Consider the following 24,076-nt stretch of genomic DNA (forward strand, 5'->3'; position numbering starts at 1 on the left):
GGCAGAGATACCTGGCATTACTCAACACAGTCATGTGTACTGAGTCATTAGTCAGTAAAGTCCAGAATAAGCCTTCTTCCTAGAACTCTGTATAAAAGTATGACTTTCAGGGGGCAAATGAAATAAATTTGAGAAGCCATATATATATGTATACAGCAGGGCAAAATGAAAAGCTAAATTAATCTTACAATGATACAGCAATGTAACATATGTGATACTGGTGCACAATAATAAGCAGCAAAGTTCTTTTAATTCAATACTTATTTTGGATTAAAAGATTACCTAAGATCAACCATATCTGTTCAGCTCAAAAGTGCACCTAACCCAGTATGCTATTGCACACAGTGGCCAAAGCTTGATTTTTCAAGAAGAGTTTAAGAACAGAGAAACAGAACAGCAATACTTTGCTGCAGCTGCAAAAATCCATCTTTGAGCCTGAAGGGGTGTTTTAGTATTTTCTCTACCAGATAGACTTCACTTCCATGAACTTGCTTAGTTTTGAAAGACTCACAGAAGCAGTCAGATTGAAAGGGACCACAGTGTGTCATCTGGTCCAGCCTCCCTGCTCAGGAAGAGCCATCCCAGAGCACATGGCACAGGATTGCAGCCAGATGGTTCTGGAGTATCTTTCACTTGAGTATTGCAATTTTTAATATCTGCAACACTTGGAAATGTGAAGTTCTCCAGCTTAACCCCCCTTGTGTAAAGAAGCATTTTTAAACTCCTGCCAGGTGCTGCTTCATTTGATGGCCTCTTCTGTGGGAAAGGATGATGAGCAGCCAGTCTATTCATCCTGTTTCCTAGGGGAAATCTTTCAGATACCACATCAACTCAATACACACCAGCACAGCAACAGCATAAAATTCACTTTACCTGCACAAATCAGGTGCTATCACACTGGAGCCAACAAGGCTACAAAAGCCTGGTCTTGTCCAACTATCAACACCAGTGAATAGAAAACCAGGAATGTTTTTCCTGGTGACCATACCTGTCGCTGGTTTTCTGTCTCTAGTCTCAGCCTGGCCTCCACACATCTCCGGGTCTCCAGGAAGGCTTGGCGCTGTGCTCTGTCTGATAGGTAGCTAATGAAGATTCCTGCAGTGTTCATACACATGAATAACACTGCCTGAGCTGCAATCTGCAATGAACAACAAACAGGATTTGGTTAGACAGGAGGAGCAAAAATATCTGTTCAGAAAACGAAAGAGAGATGAAGACAGCTTTGTAGGCTGCAAAAATAGCAATTAGGAAAGTTTGCATAAAAGAATGTCTTGGATCTTAAGCAGGGACATCAACTTTGTAAATTGTCTCTGCCTTGAGGATGAGATATGCAGTATTTGGGGACATTAAACTCTGGTTGAACCACAAATTATGTTTCCAAAAATTGACTCACAGGGCTCTAGCCAGGAATGATTACAAATGTAATTAACAATTTGTTTTTCCACTGCCTCTTCTGCAAGAGAAACTTTGCAATTTGTTCCATGGCTTTAGTATAGGAAGCAAGCCATATTAAGGAAAACAAAGAATATCAGTTAGCTATAAATTAATATCAGTGATAATAGTTATTGTATTATTAATATCAGCGACAATAGGTATTGTATTATTATCAACCAAATCAAATACATTCATTTTCAGCTGATGCTAAAGCAAAAATTTACACAATCTGAATTCTGAAGCATTCAACAGGGGAAGCTGAGAGGATAAGCAAATTCTTGCACAGCCAGTGCCTGTGTACACAGACTTTTTTCTCTGCTGAAATCTACGCAAGAGCTGAACTGGTTTTTCTTGTAGAAGCTGCGTCACAGCTTCTTGTTTTCCATATGAACTCAAGAGAGCCACATGGGAGTGGATCCTTGGGCAATGTAAATTTCAGTGTATTATTTATCTGTCATTGACCTCTCTTTGTGCTTTGCATGTTTGTAGAGCAGGGCACATCAACAGCACTGAAGTGAGGATTGGTAGGGAAAATGAGTAGGAGACATTTGACTGCACTAGAGACAGGAAAAATTTCTTCAGCCTCAGTACCTTCATCCAAAATCTTATCTTTGTTATTAGTTGAGATTTCAAAGGCTTTGATAGCTATGGGTGAAACATACAGGATCATAACAGCACCAGAACAACCACAGCAAGGCGCATTAGGTGTTCATCATTCAGAATATTCTCTCTGGTGGTGGAAAACGTGATGCTTTGTCAAAACAGTCTTGAATGCTCCAGCAAGCTGTGATTGCAGAACATTTTGGGATAGATATTGTATTTTCTTACTATCCTCAAATAATCAATTTTCCTAAAATCCACGTGTTGCTTGTCCTATTAGAGGACTCCCTGATTTCATTGTGATGCTTTGACTCAGATCTGCAGGTCTCACTCCCCACAGTCATGTGGGTTTGAAAGTGAGATCTGATATCAGACCAAAAGCATTTGGCAGAAACTTCAGCTTTATATATTCTCATATTTCTGAATCTGGAGTATTGTTCTACTATAGTACAGGGAATTAATTTGCAATTTATGTGCCACGATTAAATACTAATGCATATCCTGGCTCCAGATGAAGTTTTGTTTAACCTTTTCCAAAAGCAGATGTCTAGACAACACCTGTGAGAATTAGGGCATGATTAGCATGATCCTTGCATCTCCCTGTCTTCCCAGATCCTCTAAGCTGGAGGTGGTATACTCAGTGCACCTGCACAACTTTTCCTGATGCCTTTATCAAGTTAACAGCACATTTGGCTCCTATGTCACTCAATAATAAAGATTTTTTAAAATTTAATTAGGTCATTTGTGATAAAAATGCTTCCTTTTGTTTTCTTTAACTCTCACTTTTATAATTTCTTTGAGTGCTGCATCATGTTTATAAACAGTGAGTAACCATTTCCAATTAATTAACTTGTCACCGTTCCTGATTTTACTGACTTAAAACATAACCCCTTACTTTTACTTTGTAAAAAGGAGGATTTTGAAGCTCTTTAGTCACTCTGCATTGATCACCATTCTCTCTTTGCACTTTCTGCTTTTTTCCTGTTATCTACCGTATCCTGTTTTACTGGAGACATGTTGCCCTGGACCAGCCAGCTTCTCCCAGACACTCTCTGCCTTTGCTCCAAGATAAATCAGAGATGGCAGTAATTTATCTATGAAATAACTCCTTCTGGTGCAAGCTACTAGGAGGTGTATGATGAGCTGATATGAGATTGAGACTCTCAGTCAGAACTAGTTCAGAACTGAATTGTTCAGCAGGACAACTGAAATCAGCTGTGGGAGGTTGGAGGAGTCAATTTTCAAACTTTTTCGACTGACTTTGAACTTTGACCTGAACTGCATTTTCATAAATACTAGGAAGGTTAGAGTAGAGGGTGAAAAAAAAAAAAAAAATCCCTCCAGAACATTTGAAAAGTGCATTTCAACAGTGAAAGCAGTGACAAGGTGGCCTCCTTTGCTTGCAAATTCATTTGCAATTTCCTCATGAGCCCAGTTCAGTCACTCATCTCTGCTAATGCTCAGGACTTGTTCCACTCACTTCAGCAGATCTCCTTTAGAGCAAATGCACTAGAATTTGGCTTTCAATTGGATTTCATGTGTACATAATTTGATTTGGACAAAGGGAATAATGGAAAACATGTTACAGGTAAAACAACAGCTTATGCAGGGGCAGAATCAGCTTTCCTGACACATGGTAGTCTGATTGAGATCACTCCAAGGAGTAAAGCACTATGACTTGCAAACCATACTAATCTGGGGCTCTTGTTAATAAAAGAACAAAAAAGACAAATAAGACTTGAGTCTTTCATTGCTGCTCCTTTTTTCTAGAGCTTCCTGGGGCCAATTTCAGATGTCTTAGAGGATTTTCTACAACCTACCAAGGCTACAAGCCAGGACAGACTCTGCTTTTGAAGATGTTTAGTTTCCTTTTTGACTGACCTGAAAATAATCAATGCTCACACAGTAGGGAAGGTGAGACATAATGTGAAAAAAGAAAATACTTTCACAACATTTATAAGTTTATTTGTACCTTGCAAAACACTTAAATAATGAAGAGTAGCAGCACAGCAAGTGATCTTAAAAAGCCATGAGTGATGCATTTTGATTTTAAATAGAGCTCTGAGGAGGTCTGCTTCTTGAATGTTTAAAAAAATGCAAAGAAGGTACCCTTCACCACACTCCTTGGGAATATCTCTGTGACAGGATTGTCACTGTCCCTGCTGAACCTGCAGTTACTCATAATCACATAATAGGATAAGCAGAGCTAAAGGAAGTTACTTGATCACTGAGGCTGAATCACAGAATCACAGAGTCACCAAGGCTGGAAGAGATCTTCAAGATAAGCCATTCCCAGCATCAACCCAGCAGCACCATAGTCACTCTTAAATAACATCCAAGGTTCCACATCTAGATGCCTCTTGATTCATTCCAGACTCCACTGCCTCCCTGGTCAACTTATTCCAAAGCCTGACTACACTCTCAGAGAGAATTAATTTCTAATATCTAATCCTGACAAAATTTAAGACCATTTCCTTTTGTCCTTTCACTTGAGACATGGCAGAAGAAACTGACACCCACCTCTCTAAAACCTCCTCTCATGTAGTTGTAGAGGACAGTGAGGTCCCCCTGAGTGTCCTCTTCTCCAGATGAAACAAGCCCTGTTCTTGCAGCCACTGGACATGTTTTCCAGACCCTTCACCAGTTTCATTGCCCTCCTCTGGACATACTCCAGCACATCAATGTCCCTTTGGAAGTGAGGTGCCCAAGAAGAAGCATTCATTAAAATTCTTACTCCAAAACTCTGCTCTTCATTTCTCATAGGAGGTGATTAAGAGCTTAGTTCACATAGAAATCACTTGTCAAATAAATGGTCACTTACGAAGTGCCCTCCATACAGGCACCTCAAAACCCTCTGTAAAATCATTATGAAAACTAGCAAAAACCAAAAGATATGAAAGGAGAGGATGCAGGTCTGACAAGTAAGCTTAGTTTAAATTTGACAGAACAGATTGATTGAAATAACATCATTTTTATCTGCCATTCATGTAAAAAAAGGCCTTGCCAAGACAGCTGAAACCAAGGAAACATTTTGAGTTGATTTGGGAAACACCAGGTTTCAAAGAAACAGCTAAAAGGCACCAGATATGGCCCATCAGGAAGAACTGATAATCAAAGCAGGTACAATATAGTAATGCAAGAGAACAGGAGAGGGAAAATTCATTGAAAAGATGGTAAAGTAACTCCTGTGTCTGTTGTGAAGTGGTAGGTAATCAGCCACAGACAGTTTTCAAGGCAGAGTTGAATCTAGGTCAGGAAGCAGGAAGTCCAGGAGGGTACAGGTGAGATACTGGGATAAGCACAACAACAATTTTTAGGCATTTCTGCTATTAAGAGCACCTAATTGAGTTGGCCTTCCTTAGGAATTTACACAGAATCCTGAGAGCTTATGAATAGCTGGAAGCAAGTTAAAGAAGGTTTGGAAAATGCCAGAAGTTTCAAGACTTAAAAAATCATAACTGAACTGTGTTTCAGGTTTACCATGATTTCACTTTATGAAATATGCAGTTAATTTAGAGCCATAAGGCCAGCCATTAACAGATGCTTATGGAGTGTATAGTGATTGACTGAGTTCAGCACTTCCAAAGAATACATAACCTGAGCAAAAATGAGTATTTATGAACATTTAGCAAACCAAATGGATTGGAAATATGTTGATTGATAGACGGCCCTAAAAGATTGGAACTGATGTAACTTCATCATGAAGCTGAGACAACAACAGCATATATCCACATGGAAGCACAGTGGAGGCAGAGGAGAGAAAGCCGAAATTGCTCTGAAATCCAGCAGGACAGTGAACTTGTGTGTTACTACCTCAAGTGCAGAAATACACTCTAGAATGTTTAGCAGAAATAAACAACCTATTGTTAACCTCTTCAGCAGGAAATTTTTTCTGCCACGTAGAAAGAGAGCAGTGTTGGGCTGATGTCACCCAAACACTTGAAAGAAGTAAAGAAGTGGTTTTCAATGTAATCTCCAGCTAGACATTCTCAGGGCTTTAGAAACAGATTATTTCTTGTCTGTTTTGGAAAACCAGGGAAAGTAAACTTGTGCTTCTTAAAGAGTGTTTTCAGCATGTGCCACATAAAGAACTGGTTGCTATGGTAATTATTATTGGATAATTAAGTCTGGAGAAGCATTTTGATTCTTCATTAGTTTTTAACTAAAAATAGAAGTTCAGCACAAGGTTGTTTTTTGTAATTAAAATGTCTCAGAATATGCTCTCTCCCTTCTCGATCACTGTCTTTCTTGTGTTATTTGAGGGAAAATAAATGCTTTTATAAGAACTTATCACCAGAAATGGACTGAGAGTTGCACAAGAAGACAAAAATTCTCTACTTTCTCTAAAATAGGAACATCTGGCATCACAGACTCTACAGCTCTCTCACTGCTGGGCTGCAGCAAGCCTCTCTCTCCCACTGAGAGTATGATTTTATGAATCAAAGCTCTTGGCAGAGAAACTAGTCAGTACCTGTTTCTCTGCACTGCCTTATGCCCACCTTGATCCCTCAGTACAGCTTCCCCTTTGCAGTGCCAGATCAATTATTTGTGGGACCATACTGTGAACTATATCAGGGAACTTATCCAACTTAAAAAACAAACATTTGGTGCTGGCCCTATCTGGAGCAATCGTCTGATTAAGTTCACAGCACAGCCTCCACAGGAAGAGGAAGCATGTGAACACTCATAGCTGGCACTGCTGCCAACTCATTAAATGGAAATCATTGCTGCCTTATTGTTAAATCACCTTGTAAAGAGTGTTTTTATTCCTAAGGTTCACTCATTCTGGCTTCTCCTGGGTCTAACTGCTAAATTCCCCTGGCTGTGATAAGAGGCAGCTTTGTTTGTTTTAGTTTGTGGGTGCTTCTTCAGTGACTTTCATTGGAAACCAATCTGGCACACAAAGGTGCCCAAACTGCTGCCTCGACTTTCTGGAAAACTCAGCTGTCCCTGATCCTCTCTACTTTCCAATGCATAAGTACAACAGATGTGTAACTCCTACTCACAGCTGGAGTGAGTGCTACTCCTTAATCTGATCCTCATACACACAGTTTACTGAAAGACAGAAATATACTACACCCCTGGGAAGAGAGGGATGGAGAATAGCATTATGATTATTTATGGTGAAGTTGGACGAGCACAGACTATGATGGCTAAGAACAGCTTTACCCCACCCACCCTTGATTTGTTACATGTGAAAGAAGCCATTTGTACCAGTGTCACCATCTGATTTCACGTTTAGCACTGAATTTTGTGGTTCAGCTGTGCACAGCTCCCATGGGAACATTGGCTGATTCTTCAAAAACTCTGATCTTATTTATGCCTCTAGGAGAGCTGAGAGCTTTCAGGATGCCTGATCTTGCTACTACCAGAGCTGTCATTAGAGGACTCCACTGTGTGCTTAGGAAGAGTCTGGCCTTTAAGGTGCATAAAAAGTGCAGCCTGCAAGCAGGTTGGCCCTATCAAATCATAGGGTATACCACAAGAAATTATTATATGACCTTCAATGAAAACAACTGGTTTCAGACAGTTTTCTCCACCCTGTTGCAGAATATTCTTACATGAATTTTGGTCCTGTTAGTGATTAAAAAACAAAAACCATTTTCCCTCTAAACAATGACAAGTTTGCATACAATCAATTGTTCTAGTTCAAGATAGTATTTGAAAATATGTATCTTTAATATTCAGGAGTGTGATTTGTTATTAGAAAAAATACCTGTATCCTTTTTTGTTCTTCCTCCCATTGAATTCCTTGAAATGTACCAAAATTGATTGTCTGATTTAGTTGCTTACAGATAGCTAAAGACACACAAATTTGGTAAGTCAGCTACCAACTATGGTAAAACTTTTGCAACATGGTGTGGTACAAGAGATCTTCCAAGAAAATTCTATCAAACATAAAATATCATAATTATATCATATATCATTTCAGACACATAAGGACTGACAGCTGAGGGATGCAGAGGTAGTCAAGCAAATACATAACCCTGCTAGTGCCATTGAGCAGCCCCAAAGTTTCAACATATCTCCTCCTAGTCCCCTTGAGTTTGTCTAAAGTTTAGAGTTCAGGAATAATTTTAATAATAAAATAAATCTATTCTGGGACTTTGGATCTTATTTTGGTACTTTTCTTTTTATAGATGTTAAAGTGACTAGACATGACTGGGACAATGTCAGTGGCAGGGTCATAGCCCATGCATACAGGGGAATGAACAAAGATGGGAAAATGACTTGCACTTTTTAGAAACTCTTCCATGGCTATAAGGTATTTAGCTGAACTCTCTAACACTTACCTAGGAACTGATCCTGAACTATGCAATGAAATCTGGTGATCACATCTCCAGTTCACTGAGCAGCTCAGTGCCCTTTTGTCATCATTTTGTATACAGAATGCTGTCACCTCCAGATATCTAAAATGTTCCCATTTAGAAAAAACAATCTTATCTTTTTGACATGAATAACCTTCTCCATTCTGTGTTTTCTCTGTGTTAGTTAGGTACCTTTTTCCTCTGCTTTGAGACAGCTGTATCGCAGGGCAATTACAAGGAGAAATCTAAAGACAATTCTTCCAGACATAATTATTTCATTTCCAAAAACCATCATCTTGTTTGGTTTATTTATAAGTTAACACAAAAAACATTCCTCAGACAGGAATCTCTTCTCCAAATATATGTGACCTTGAAACCACAGCATATGTACTACAGAAATACTTTAAATTACCTGTGCTGTCTAGCCAGGAATATATCCTGCAACAACACACAAAAAAACAGGAAAAAAACAAGGCACAGCACAATATCCTGTGCAGTAGAAAACACTGGGAGCAGCCTGTGGCAATCAGGGAAAATTAGGAAATGAAGAGATAGTATTTCCCAGTTCATAGCTCAGAGGGGAGTGCAAAGCAGCTGTTTCTCTTCCTGCACTTCCATATTTCAGACCCATGAAGCTCTGTCTGACTCTGAAATTTTCCCTATACTTTTCTATTGCCAGTGAAAATAAATTGGGGCTAGCTGTTGATCTCTTGAAGGCAGAGAGACCCTTCAGATTAACCTGGACATATTAAACATCTGGGCAATCATCAACTGTATGAAGTTTAACAAAAACAAGTATTGGATTCTGCACTTGGGACAGGGCTGTGGAAAGGGACCTGGGAGTCCTGGTTGATGGCAAACTGAACATGAGTCAGAGGTGCCCTGGCAGCCAAGAGTGTCCTGAGGGACATCAGGCACAGCATTGCCAGCTGGCAAGGGAAGGGATTGTCCTGCTCTGTGCTGCACTGGGGCAGCCTCACCTCAAGTCCTGTGTTTTGGGCACCAGAGATATTAGAAAGATATAAAGGTATTAGAAAATGTACAAAGGGAGGTTATGAAGATGGTGAAGGACCCAGAGAGGAGACTGGGGGGAGATGTCATCACAGTCTGTAGTTTCCTCATGAGGGGAGGTGGGGTGTCAGGCACTGATCTCATCGCTCTCCTGACCAGTGACAACACTCAAGGGAATAGCTTGAAGTTGTGTCAGGGGAGGTTCAGGTTGGATATTAGGAAAAGGTTCTTCACCCAGAGGGTTTTTGGGGCCCGTGACACTCCAGAGATTTGGTCACAGCCTCAAGCCTGACAGAGCTGAATGAGAATTTGGACAATGTTCTCAGGCACATGGTGATTGCTGTAGTTGTCCTGTGCAGGGCAAGGACCTGAACTTCAATGGTCCTTGAGGATTCCTTCCAACTCAGGATATTCTATGATTCTATGCAGAAGGTGTCCACCCTTACAAACTGCATATTTACTGTTCAAAACAAATATCAAAGTAAGTATGTTCAAAAAGGAGCAAAATTCCATTTAAAGCTGCTTGAGAAATAAATTACTCCAGCTGAAAGTTACAACATCTATGCAAAGATTTACAAGAAATTAATCTGAAATGGGGAAGTATACCCATTCCTTCCTGGATATTGAGAATTAAAAATAATACCTCTATGTTTTTTTGAAGCAGCCTTTATTAAAATTTCCCCTTGCATTGCATGCAAGGATATCTGAGTTGCAAATAACTGTCTCCCAGTAGAATTGTACCAGTATTTGAGGACCAAGCATTAAACATCATCTCACTGGCAAAAAATTCCAGCTGACACTTGATCTGAAAAAGTCTGAGAGCATCACTGAGTTTAGGATGAGCCTGAAGAACCTAAAAGTAGGATGCCTAAAGTGAAAGTCACTTCTGGAAATTTTCTTCAAATTATTACAATAGTTTTACCTAAGTCAATGTCAGATAGCCAAAGCACAAGAAATCCTAGTAGATCTCTTATTAGATGGTGCAACCAATTAGGAGTATTGGAGGAAAAAAAAAACAAAACAACCACATCAAAGCTGTTTTACAGCAGTGGAAAGAGTTTCACTACATTTTAAGGAGATGTGAATTCTGTAGTGTGTGTTTATGCTAAGTATTTTTGAGGTGCTTTTCTACACAGCTGTTTTTATTGCTCTGGATAATGGCTCTTATCCAAAGTAAGACGTCAAAAGAGAGTGACCAATAATTATGTTTGTAGGGCTGACAGCTGTTCCTCTTTTCTGGCATACATCATTGCCCTTTCCATCTGATGAATTGTGTTCATGTCCCAGAAATTACCTGCAGGACATACTCCATAGCTTTTCCCACTGGAGCTGGCAATTGTCATAACGTGTGTGCAGGCGACCCTGCCTTGCTGCATTCCACAGAGCTCCAACAACAAGTGAAGCTTTTCATTATTGTTCCTAGTTATGTTAGGCCAGGCTGCATGTATTTTCCTCTGAATTACCAAGCTATGTCTATAGGACAAAGAAAGAAGCAAGATTCTGAAAACTATTTTTCCCTTTTGATAATGGAAAAAATAAAGTAATAGCAAAATGTAATGATCTGAAATTACTCTTGAACTCTTTATCAAGAAATAGACAACCTTATGAAATCCACTCTAGTCTGTGTCAGAGTGAGACTAATACCTATTAAAAAGTGATTTAGTTTGACTGAAATAGTACTGAGAATACTGCTAATGAAAAATACATGAGGGATATCACAGTGTCGAGTGTACTTTTCCAAAACCTGCTTGTATTCTGATGGGAAGCTCTAATAATTACCTGTGTGTGTTAATCAGTGATACCTGCTGGCAAACAAATTATCCCTTCCAGCTGTTCTTTTTTTAAACTATTCACCCAAAATAATAATATAAAAAAAGAGGCCAAAACTATGGGGCTTGGCTGTTCGTCTCTGCTCCCACACGCACGTAGGATGGTTCTTGCACGTTGGGCCTCAAAAGATGAGTCTGGACTCTAGGTTTTTTCGGTCTTCAGAATTGTTTATTCTTATCTACAAAGTCCCATCTCTGCCCAACCTGGATCTGACCAGCACAGCAGCCAAAGGCACTCTGACCAGCCCCAAGGCGGTCGCATCTTTTATAACAAAAACTACATATATCATATTTACTCTTTATTCCCAATACCTATCACCCTTGTCACCAAGTGCACCCTCACCCCAGACCAATCCACAAGTGCCAACACCACAACAGAAGATGGACAACAAGAAGAAGAAAGAAGAGTCTTGTGACATGCCCTGATTCCTCCATCTTGTCTCCACAACCCCCCTGTACCAAAACCCCAAAATCTGTAATTTACCCTATAATTATGTCTTCCCTTCACCATTCACACCAGAGTGATTCCCACAGGTTCCATTTCCTCATACATCAGTGGCACATCCCTAGATGGATCAAAATCAAGCCACCAAGTGCTTTTGGCAACATTCCAAGGCTCCCGAGCTCCCCAAGGGTTCTCTCAGTAGCTCTGGACATCAGGAGTGATGTGCTGAGTTCCCACACAAAACAGTAATGGAAACAAATGTCTTTACACTTTATTATTAGCATTTTTTAGAGTAGGCCAATCTCAAGGCTACGTTTTCCCCAAAGTTTGACCTGTAAGTGGTTGCCATTTTGCATGGGTGTCACTGGTGATGGAGTTTGCTCATTGAATTTACAGCTGATTGATGTGTGAGACAGAGAGAATCAACTTAGACTCCCCAGATCACGTTTTAGCTTTGCTAGACCAGAAATAATATGTAAAATATATTTTCCTTCAAAATTTTTCATCATGGCTGCTTTGCTTCCACTTAAAATTATTTTTTTAAAAGTGACCAGAAAACTCCAATAAAAGAAATTTATATTCCTGCCTTTATTTTTTCCCTCAGTATCTCCTTTTGTTGCTGAATGGGATGATTTGAAAACCAGGAGAAGAGGGAACTCAAGAATTCAATTTTTAGAGTCCTTTCCTAGTAAAACCTTGAAAAAACCTAAAACAAAACAAAAAAAAGCCCCAAACACCTATTTTCTTAGCTGTCCCTGTTGAGCTGTAAACATGAGACTGACACTTACTTCAAAGAAATCTTGGGCATACTAAAAATAGTTGTTGTCTGACTTCAGTGTACACAGAATTTCAGGCATTCTTAACCACACTGAGAACCAGTGCTAAGACTCTGGGAGACTTTGGGAAATGGAGATCCCATGAAGATTTGGATGAACTTGCAAGAAAAATTTTAGGATGTCTAGGGATTTATAGTAGGGACCCAGGAGACTTTGTCCTCCAGGGCTGAACTGAACATGTCTTAGGCACAGCAGATGACATGAGTCACTCAATGTTAAACAGGGATTTTATTGATATCTATTGTTATTTGATATTTCTCTCAAAGTCTGCTTTATCTCAAGTTTTTTAAGCTATCATTTAGGGAAACCCTGGATAGAAAATAGGGAAAGGACATGGGAACAAATGGAAATCTACCAGACAAAAGCCATGAGAGGTTACAACATTCCAGACCTGCTGGATTAAAACTTTATCTCAGAGAGTTAGGCGAGGACAAACATTTTCCTTTGTGAAACCTGTGGGTGTTGTTCTGCTATTAGTCATGGTGAATGCTTCAGTGTGGTGAGCTACAAGAAGTCAAACTGACATCAAAAGTACAGAGAGTCCTTGGCTGACAGAATATACCAGAGACAAATAATGAAGGATTAGGCTTCTCCTGACACTTTGCTAGCAGAGGAGACATATAGTGCAGGATTCATTTTGCACTGACAGTGGTGTGATTTAGGACTAATTCCTTTGAAGGCAGTGGCTTATTCTGGTTTAAAACAAGGATGGGATTAACTTCAAACCCTGATATTTACTGTGAGCCAAATTCTCCTTGCCTGACAATACAAGCCATGTCTTTGTTCTCCCTGCTTGTATAAGCAGGAGAAACAGAAACTGGGCTGTTCATGGAATATTAAATAAATGACACAAAGCAAAACAGCCTCTGTCACTGATGGTGAATAATGAATCCTGCTGATACAAAGAATGCTGCTGGAGACTGTTAAAACTTGGTGGACATAAACTAACAAGAGAAGCCCCTCAGATTATTTATATAAGGATATCTGGGTACAGGATTGGATACAATGCACAGCCACGAATGAAGTGGATATTTTTGGGTTGTGTAAAGGAACCCACTCAGGAGCAAGGTCAGTCTTTACCTACTCATACAGAAGCTGATTATCTTCAAAAGGAAATTTTCTTGAGCAAAACAGTGTTTGGTCTTAGTGAGTATTTAGCTCACAGATTTAATATTTAAGTCAATATCGCTGTAGTCAGGATACATAAATATTGTGCTCCTAGGAGCACTCAAGAAGACCAGTGCTTGAAAAGAAATTGAGTGTGGTTTTGGAAATGCTGGCATATGAATACTAAGGCTGATAGCACTGTGTTTTGTGGCACAAAAACCATCCCATCATTTCAGCCAGGAATTAGCTGATAAAGTTGAGTTCTTACTGGAATTTCAGGCAGGGGAGAGAACATTACTTCTGAGCTTTAAAAAAGAAAACCAAAGACAATCAGTTTTGTAAACTGGTCTTGTTACTATTTTTTGAAAGCCAGACAGTTCAAGTAGTTAAATTATGAAAGGTTGAAGGAGAAAGGTCACAGGTAATGACAGAGTGAGACACTGCATTGAGCTTAACACTTGATTCAGATTCCATCTGTTTGATGGAGATATTCTTCCTGGCCCTTATGGTTTTTTAAGCAGTCTCTTCCAACAATCTTGATCTGTTAGATATCAGAACATTGAAACAAAGCATTTTAAATATCCTAAATAATCACTTATAGCTCTTCCCTGATAACAATTCGAATATTTTCATATTCCTCCAAGGATGAAATCCATTCTTACTGCACAAATTCTGCCACTCAGCCAGTTAGCATTGATCAGATGGTTTCAAACAGAAAAAAAAAAAAAAAAAAAAGATAAATGTTCTGTTCCTAAAGCAAAATAAGGCCCCAGCCAAGCTCTATTGTTCAAGTTATTTTCTTCTTGTTTGGATAGTATGGTCCTGAAAGCAATTAAAGCTACATCTGTAGACAGCACCCTGAACTCACTAGTTGTTGATATAAAGCTGATATCTCACTGCTGACACTGTACAGTAACTACGTGTGTAACCTATCTCAAACTCCAGGTAGAAACAGGAAAAAGTTCAAATGACTTCTCCATGTTGTCATCCTCATGAATATTCACATCCATTTGTCAGCATGATTAATCATTATATGAGTACAAGCCTTACATATTTTTCCCATAAATGCACTGTGTAGTAGTATCATAAATTACTTTTTTTAGGCATTTTGGTCTTCCTTCTTACCTTCTGACATGTTCCTATGGAGTATTTTACACAGAGTTTACAAATAAAGACAAGGACTCTAAATCGTGCCAGTTACTGCTTTTAAGGAGAAAAATATTGATTATAAAAATAGAACTATGTGACTAAATACCTCACAAGATGATATTAAAAATACAAATAATGGGGAACAATAGCTGGAGACAAGCAAGTTAAATATGGAGAATCAGAGTACTTTTATGAAGTACTATTTTTTTTAAAAAAAGTGTGTGTGTTTCTATATTAAATTTTCAGTTTTTGGAAGAATTTGGAAAAATCCCAAACTCCACCCTCACATCTTTGATATTTCCCTAGTAAGTAGTCAAGCAGTGCAATTGCTGCATTTCTGAAAACCTCAGACTTTTAGGTGTAGAAATGCCTTTCTTAGGCCAATACATGTCCAGTGGGCCCCAGAAGGAAAAATGTGGCAGCATAGAAATATTTAAGTTTCAGAACACACCTGCAGCATGTGGGAAGCATGTGGCACTCCTCAGCTCCCAGCTCAACTGGAAAACTGAAACTGAAGAATCATTGCCACTCAGAGATGCAAAATCTCTTCTCTGGGAGCTGTCAACTCCTGCTTACCTCAGTATTCAATAAAAACTCTTTGCTGGATGGCAAGACATCTGGAAAAATGCATCCTAAACCATACACTGTTAATGTATGGATCATCTTTAAAATTATTATTATGATGAAAAACTCAGGATGTTCTACCTTTACCTACCACCTGATTTCCATTAAGAACAAGAGTAACTGTATTTTGCCTGTATGTTTAATACCATCCTCCCTCTTGAACAAAAAATCCAGCATAATTTGCAAAGAGAGTCCTGTGTCTAGCAGGAGTAGAAATGGTTGTGTGAAAATCTTTCATTAAAGTTGTCTGTATAATTACCCTGAATGATTACTACTGATTTTGTAGTCTGTGAATGAAAGCATTTTGCTGAAAGACTGAATCGCCCTTCACGAGATGAAAAACAGGATTAAAATGTCCTGCCAAGGTCAGAGTTTATTGCCCTGGAAGAGAACATTAGCCAACAGGTTCCCTGAGTTAAAATTACCTGCTGCTAAGGCCTTTTTTGTTATTGGAGAAGGAAGGAAATATTTTGTGTCTGTTCCACAGTAAAAGCCCAATTCCCTGTTGGTGTCAGAGCAGGATGCTCAGCCGTAAGGAGGGAGCTCAGTTACTGCAGTGACAGAAAGCATCCTCAGGTGTAATGGACCTGTTGTGGCTGTCACACATGGAGAAACTTGGCAAGAGACAAGATGTTCCAGGAGCATTCCCAGAGTTTAGGGTGGATTTTCAGAGGCAAAATTAGAGACAGAACTCTTCCACATCTTAATGATGCTCCGGGTACTCAGCAAGCATTAATTAATCTCTGTATTTACTGATTTATTCCTATATTATTTCCATTATTTTCATGGGCACCACATATCTAGGAATAGTCCTAAAGTCAGCTGCAGTCCCAAAGATTTCTAGGACATATCTTTTAATGTACACAATTACTGTAATATTTGCTCAGAGCCAGGAACACCCAGGATAATTCTTATTCTTTATAATTAAGTGGTATATGCATACTTATACAATAGAAAGAATCTAAAATAACACTGATTCTCTGAATATATTTTTACATATATGTCTCCATGAAAATAAATAAATCAGACCAGAATAATGATATAAGATGAGGAAGATTAAAGGTGAAGTAAAATGAGCTGATGATGACCTAAAAATTCCAATGGGCAGAAATAGCCCATATTCAATCAACAAATTCACTCTTTAGTTTTTTGGCTTTGAAGTTTACATGACTTTATTAGCAACACAGTCCTTCCACCCGTTGTTACTCTCTGGAAGAGACAATCAGATTCTATCATTTTCTTGCACCATCAACAATATTATTTGCTATTATTTGATCCAACATTTCTGTAGCAAACCACAAATATAAATACCTGAAGCTGTGGCATTTCAGGCTACATAAAGGGATATAATTCAGACTAATGCATCAGCCTCAGGGCAGTAATCATTATATATATGAAATGGCTTACTTCTTTGGAAACTGGGGGTCAGAACCCTTTGCATTGTAGTCAAAATTATGAGTAAGTATCATCTAATTATAGAAAGTAGGGCATGAGAGGACCTTGATAAGTCACCTAACCCATGCTCTGGGGCCCTGGATACTGACTAAATATCTCCTAAAAATTGTGTCTCTAAACTGTTTAATTATACCTCAAGGTAAAACCTTTCATGCAAAATGAGGTTATTGAAGATACTGTTATTAGGTTATTTTTTCAAGATTTCTCCTACTATCTAATGTAACTATTCCATAGAATAAATTAACCCATCACCTATGAGCATCATAATCTCTCATAGATGAAACAAAGAGCAATTGATTTCATCCTCTCTGTAGCAACCCATTCTATATTTGAAAGTTGTCACAGCTGTCTCTTCATTTTCCTTGAGAGTGATCCTCTGTCCTGAGAAGTCGTGAAAATTAACAGGATCCACTGGGACTGAAAACAGTATGTTTAAAGATCATTAGTGCTTTCTTGGCAGAAAGTTAGATTCTACTTTTATTTTTTTTAAAGGATAGTTGTTGCTCAAAACATTATTCTAACTTCGGCAGACTGACTGCCTGAGGGTAAACTTGCCTCCAGCTTTCTTTGGCACTTAAGACTGCTGAGAAAGCCCCAGGGAGACCACAGTACACACACACACAAACACACACTCACACACACACTCACGCTTATATCACATCTCTGATCATAAATGTAGCAATCTCACCATGTGAAACTGAGTGGTTGGTACTGGTACAGGAATGTTTTTTTGCTGGTAGAAAGAAAAACATGCATCAATATTTTTCAAATTCTTCCACTTGTAATATTGCACAGACCACAGAGATCTAGAAAGTGGAGACAGAATTGTTCCCCAAAAGAAGCATGGAGTGACCATGTGCCTGATGTTTGCTGTAAGCTTCTACTATGGCAATGCTTGATGTCATAGATGGGGATGGGGAAGTCAAGGCTGCCGCTTTGAGCTTTGAACCATATGATGGGGATAAGCCCACAGAACAACTCCCATGAAGAAATGAGAGCTGATGACATGTGGTAGACTCTGTAGTTTTAGGTGTATGGTTAGACTTGATGATCCAAAGTGTCTTTTTCAGGAGAAATGGTTGCATGATTCTATGACGCAGACCTGCAGGCAAGGCCCTCATATGGTCTGTGCAGAAAGCCCAGCATGTAAACCAGGTCTCACCCTGTGATCACAGGAAATGTGCCTTGCACATGACTATGTAACCATGTTCAGTCTGGATTCCCATGCTACTTCTGCCCTCCAGATCCTCAGTAGGTCTTTGTATCTGAGTTCTTGAAACAATACCTGTTCTGCTATCACAGAATAGAAAGGACTTCTGGAGATCATATTGTCAGATCTTCCTCAAAGCAGGATTACCTGCAAGCTGCTTAGGATCTTGTCCCGTCAGATTTTGAATATTCACAAGAATGAAGACTTCACAACATCTCCAGGCAATCTGTCACAGTGCTCATTCACATTTAGAGTAAAAAAAGATCTTTTTAAATGTATGAGTAAAATTTACTGCATTTCAGTTCATGCACATTGATTATCATCCTGTCTCTAGGCCCTGCTGAGAAAAGTTTGTCTCCTTACTTTAGAGTAATCTATTCATACATAATTATCAGATTACCATCCCTCACATATCCCTATTCCTTCTCATTCCAGCCTGAACAGCCCCAGCTCTCTCAGCCTTTCCTCATGTGGCAGCTCCTCATAGCCCTTCTCTGGACTAACTCAGGATAGCTAACCATCCATCCTTCCATGTTATGGGGACCACTAGTTTTGTACAAACTCTGCAAGAAAATCGGGGAGTTTTCATGTATTTATGTGTTTATGATTTGGATATTTAATTATTTCCTTATTTGTAGGATACTCTAGCATATTCTTTTTTCCTTGTCTGAGATTCCTTGAATTGTCATTCTGTAGTAAAGGGCACTAAGCTTTGACTAAACACCTTTCAAGCTCTCTTAAAATCTGCAGCTGCTGAATCCATATTGCTGTTAGCCAGAATATGACAGTTTAATTTCCAGATTATAGTTTAATGATAGTAATTAGAAAAAACATCTCTTAATTAATGGTGTGCATATTTTCCATTTTTAAATTGCACCTATAAACCATCTTCAGATACACACAAACTTTAGGGACATAGTAAATATTATTTTGACTTGCAAATGTAATTACTGAGCCTGAAAGCAAGTTACAAAAAAAGGAATAAAGCATGAAATTTTACAGCATTACTTTTACTGAGTATTTGCATCATATAATAAAAAAAAGTAAATCTATGAATTGGTCTGAATGTTTAGAAATTTAAATATTAAATCTTGCTAGATATATGCATTGCTTTTAGATTAAAAAAAAATAACTAGGGCAATCCAAATTACAGAAGCCTTGCATTGCAAAAGAAAATCAGAAGTGATCTTAAATCCTCTTCCTTCTTGTACACCATCAGAAGTGTTCTTTAATAAATTCACTTGAATAGACTATTTTTAAACTCGGTGTGGAAGTTCGCGTGTTCTGGTGTCATGGAAAGCAATCTGGCCAGCAAAATTCTGTTAACTGCTTGAAGAGGAATGGAGCAACTACCTTAACAATCTTTGTACAAAATCTAGGGGATTTTGACCAACTTAAACTTACAGCAATCTTTATGTATATGAGAGTTTTTCTTGAGTTAAAAATAATTGACATGTTCAGGTTCATTCTTTTACACTGGTTCTCTAAAGTCACATTGCCTCAGAGAGTTCTGTACTTAAAGCTTTGAGATTTTGTTGCTTTGATTGTTGATGATATTTGAAGTAACTGAAGGCTTGTGTTTCATAATATAACACACAGTGTTATCAAAGAAAAGTGGTTGTCATCAGAAAATGTACCTTAAGAATAACCAGATACAAGTATTTTTACAGGGAAGAAAATAATAAGCCATTGAAGAAATAATTTCTAAGCAAGAAGAGCTATTGAGATTATAAGAAGATTAATAGGGGCCTACCATCCTGTACCATCACACAGAAAATAGGAGCACTTCATGTGCACTTCTGGCATTTCTTACAGCCTCTCAGGTGGCTAATGGAACACAGCACACAAAAGTAATTCCATTAGCACAAATTAAATACACGTAATAAATTCTTCTCTTCCTATTGTTGTCAGCAAACTGCTATTACTCTCAGGATTGCAGAGAACATGTAAATTGTCCTAGCATCAGTCAGAGTGGCACTTGCCTATATTTTGAAATGTAAAAATGTCTTTACAGCAATTTGTTAAACTTGTACAGCCCTTCAGGCAAGTTTCATATGACTTAAGTTCTTCTTAAGTCTCAAAAAATAATTTTCACTGGCTTCTCTCAAGGACCTTCAGATCCTTGAGGAATCTCTTGTAAATCTCTCTGACCATTTTGAGGTATACTACACCCTTAATGTTTCACGAATAAGTTACTATAAAGAATCATAGGATTAGTTAGGCTGGAAAAGACCTCTAAGACCATCAAGTCCAACTGTTAACCCAGCACTGCTAAGTCCATCACTAAACCATGTCCCAAAGTATCACATCTACATGACTTTTAAATCCATCCAGGAATGGTGACACCACCACTCCCATGCACAGCCTGTTCCAGTGCTTGACAATCCTTTTGATGAAGAAATTTTTCCCATTTTGTAATCTAAACCTCTCCTCCTGTGGAAATTTGAGGCCACATCCTCTCGTCCTATCTCTTGTACTTGGGAAAAGAGATCAACCCCCACCTGGCTACAGCCTCCTGTCAGGCAGTTGTAGAGAGTGATAAGGACTCCCCTGATTCTCCTTTTCTCCAGGTTTAACAGCCACAGCTCCCTCAGCTGCTCCTCAGACTTGTGCTCCAGACCCTTCACCAGCTCTATTGTTCTCTGAACACACTCCAGCCCCTCAATGTCTTTCTTGCAGTGAGGGGCCCAGAACTGGACACAGGATTTGAGGTGTGACCTCATCAGTGCCCAGCACAGGGGGACAATCCTTGCTCTGGCCCTGCTGCCCATGCTATTGCTGATGCAGGCTAGCTGCCACTGGCCTTCTTGGTCACCTGGGCACACACTGGCTCATATTCAGGCAGCTGTTGAACAGCACCCCCAGGTCCTTTTCCACCTATATGACACATACTTTTACATCTTCTCAGTACAGGTGACTGTTAGAGTCACTGATGATCGGAATGGAATAGAATAGAATAGAATAGAATAGAATAGAATAGAATAGAATAGAATAGAATAGAATAGAATAGAATAGAATGTTTCAGTTTCACGGGACTTATAACAGCCAGCTGCCTGACTACTTCAGGGGCCATCAAAAGTTAAAGCACATTATTAAGGATATTGTCCAAATGCCTCTTAGATACTGACAAACTTGGGGCATTGATCACCTCCTAGGGAAGCCTGTTCCAATATTTGAACACCCTCTGGCTAGAGAAATGCATCCTAATGTCTATTCCCTGACTTCCCTGGTCCAACTTTGGACCATTCCCACATATCCTGTCAGTGGATCCCAGGAAGAGAAGCTCAGCACCCCTCTCTCCCCACCTCTTTTCCTCAGGAAGCTGTTTGAGAGCAACAGGGTCACACCTCAGCCTCCTCTTCTCCAAACTAGACAAAACCAGAGTTCTTAACTTCTCCTGATAAGACATACTTTCCAATTCTGAAGAGAATGATGTGGAACCAGTGGTCTTTAAAGAAAGAACAAAGTTAAATGCATGCATTCCCACTATCTTCAATGGATTCATATTTCAACAAAAATGTGCATGGCTGAAAGAAACCAATGCAGTATTCCTCTTTTGATGCATCGTAGATGATGGTGGGATGTTTTACACAAAACTCTCAAAGCAATTGACTATTAGTCACTTATTACAGCAACTGAGGAAAGCAAATTTTCAAATCAAATGAAGCTCTGAAATGCATAGATATGTGTGGGTCACCACAGACCAATGATTAATTTAGTGATGGAATGGGTATGATCCTCATTCTCAATCCCTAGCTGAAATCTGTGGTGAATATTACTCCTTCCTCAAAAAGAACAAGCATATCTGCATATTAAATTATACTGAGCACAGGTGGGATGATTTCTATGTCTATTATAAACCTGTCTAGTATGCTTATGAAGCTTATTAATATTATTGAGCATTGGAGGTACTTTCCCATATGACAAGATGATCATAGGATAAAATAATGTGTTTATCTACATCTTATGCCATTATTTGAATAACTTCTTTGAGATCTAAGTAATTTATTTACCTTAAATCCTATCTCCAGAATTACAGAACCTCTGCTATATGTATAGCATGTCATAGGATGTAATATCATGTAATATAATTCAGTTTTTCTGTGCTGATTAATTTTCCTGTTTTTTTACTATTTCTTTTTTGCACTGTGGTGATTATTATGGATTTATGAATGAGCCTTACTGTGGCAGACCTAATGCAAGGAACACAGAATAGATAGCTACCACCCTGAGTAGTTCTAAGGTAAATGAAGCAGAGGAGTTTGAACAAAGAAGAAATAATATAGTGTCTAAAGATTGGATCAACCCTAAGACATAAACAGATTTTCAAAATAAAGATTCTGACAATATTGAATGCTTCCATTAATTTAATCAAAGAAGAATTTCTGCAATTTTTTAAGGGAAAGGAAAGCAAAGATAGAGGAAAATACAGAACTGTAAAGTGATGATTAAATCAAAATTGAAAAATAAAATTGAAGTTAAAAAATATATTATTGAACTCAGACATTATTTAATTTATACTGGGGGCTATTGTTATCTAAATTTAAACTAATGCATTATATAAAATTATAACACCAACATCAGACTATTTGGAAGAAGTACAGTTATTTTTTGTGATTGTGGAAAATAAAACGGCTTGTGTTAGTTTTGATTTTTTTTACACTGATATACTTCAGCTGCTTCACAGACTGCAGCAAAGGGTAATTAATGAACTTCACAGCCTTCCTCTCTCCTCTAGAGCTAACTGCATGAAACCCTGCAGCAGGAGAAGCTGACAAGTGAAATAGCAGCATTTCTGTAAATAGTTGCTAATAAATGCAACTCGTATGACAAGACATTCCTCTGTCAGCCAATGGCTGCTTGCCCTGCACTTCATCCTGTGTACAGTTCCTGATATTTTTGTTCTAGGTTAAGCAGCACCACACTGCTATCTCTGTCAGCAGACCTGGCTGTTTCTAGAGATAAGCATGACAGAGCTCATTCAGAGAGATTCCTGGAGGAGCTGGATGTCTACATTTGTGTTCTTTTTCAGAAGAACTGTGGATTCACAGCAAAACTTTCCCTAAAGAGAATCCTGACAAGTCATCTTCATGATTCACCTAAAAATCCTAATATCTATGGCATTCTTTATATTACATTATGTGGGCTTTAAATCAAGGATCTAAATGAAGCTGTTGGAAGCCTGTGAGTAAGTAAGGTCTTAATATCTTAATATCACTTGGAAAAATCTTTCATTTCAAGAAATGCCAGATCCTCAGGATTTTTTGTGCTTGATCACTTTTGATGGTCTCTTCCATCCCTGGTTTGAATGACTGAGACTGCTAACAAAATGCTCAAGATTCACTGCAGCACTAACCTAGTCATTTGCATTCATCTCCTTCCTTGGGTCAGACTGAAACTTTACAGTCCTTTCCGCGCTCATGATAGGTACAAGCTGCACTGCACCAAGAACACAGCAAGTGACAGAACTTGTCTTTGTAAGAAAGGCAAGGTGAAGAAAAAATGGCTCATAAGCCACAAAGCAAGGTCCTTGAGCAACTCATTTGCAGACAAACAACTACTAGAGTTTAACTCAGAAGCCTATGATGAATGCCGCCATATTCTTACAGATCCTTGCACAGTATGCAAAAAGACTCTAACTATGAAAGGCAGGGAATATGTCTAAAACCTCAATTTTCCCTAATTTCCATCGGTTTCCCTGATTTACAGAATCACTGTGATGTTTTCCTCTACATACCTGGGCTTTTCAGCACTATGAAAAAGAGGTTCAAAATACATCATGTCAAATTGGAGATCAAACTGTACAGTCTGCTCTATAGGAACTTGTGTTCAAGGGAATAATTCAACAACATTATATAAACCACTAAAATGTTGAGTAAGGACACCTCCAGTGATGATTTCCATAAATAGTTGGTTGCAGAGTAAGTATAATTGTTTTTTAAATTTTTCTTTTTTCACATTGAATCTTAAACTTTTATCTTCACAGAAGAACAATTGTTTTAGGAATGGGTTTGTTTTCGGAACTCTCTGGTGAGGTAAGAGAGACAGACTTCAATCCCCTCTAGGGA

The 24,076-nt window shown here is 38.7% G+C and overlaps 1 protein-coding gene across 2 annotated transcripts in view; it reads right to left on the reverse strand.

Moving 5' to 3' along the window:
* The window catches only part of ADCY8 (adenylate cyclase 8), a 117,540-nt gene that overhangs the window by 85,883 nt on the left and 7,581 nt on the right, over positions 1-24,076 (reverse strand). For both annotated transcript variants that reach the window (XM_030235674.2, XM_018913943.3), the window contains exon 2: positions 989-1,138. In XM_030235674.2, the coding sequence (XP_030091534.1) occupies positions 989-1,138 (150 nt within the window). The remainder of the gene's footprint in view (positions 1-988; positions 1,139-24,076) is intronic.

Source organism: Serinus canaria, chromosome 2 (assembly GCF_022539315.1).
Source record: "Serinus canaria isolate serCan28SL12 chromosome 2, serCan2020, whole genome shotgun sequence".
In the NCBI taxonomy this organism is placed as follows: domain Eukaryota; kingdom Metazoa; phylum Chordata; class Aves; order Passeriformes; family Fringillidae; genus Serinus; species Serinus canaria.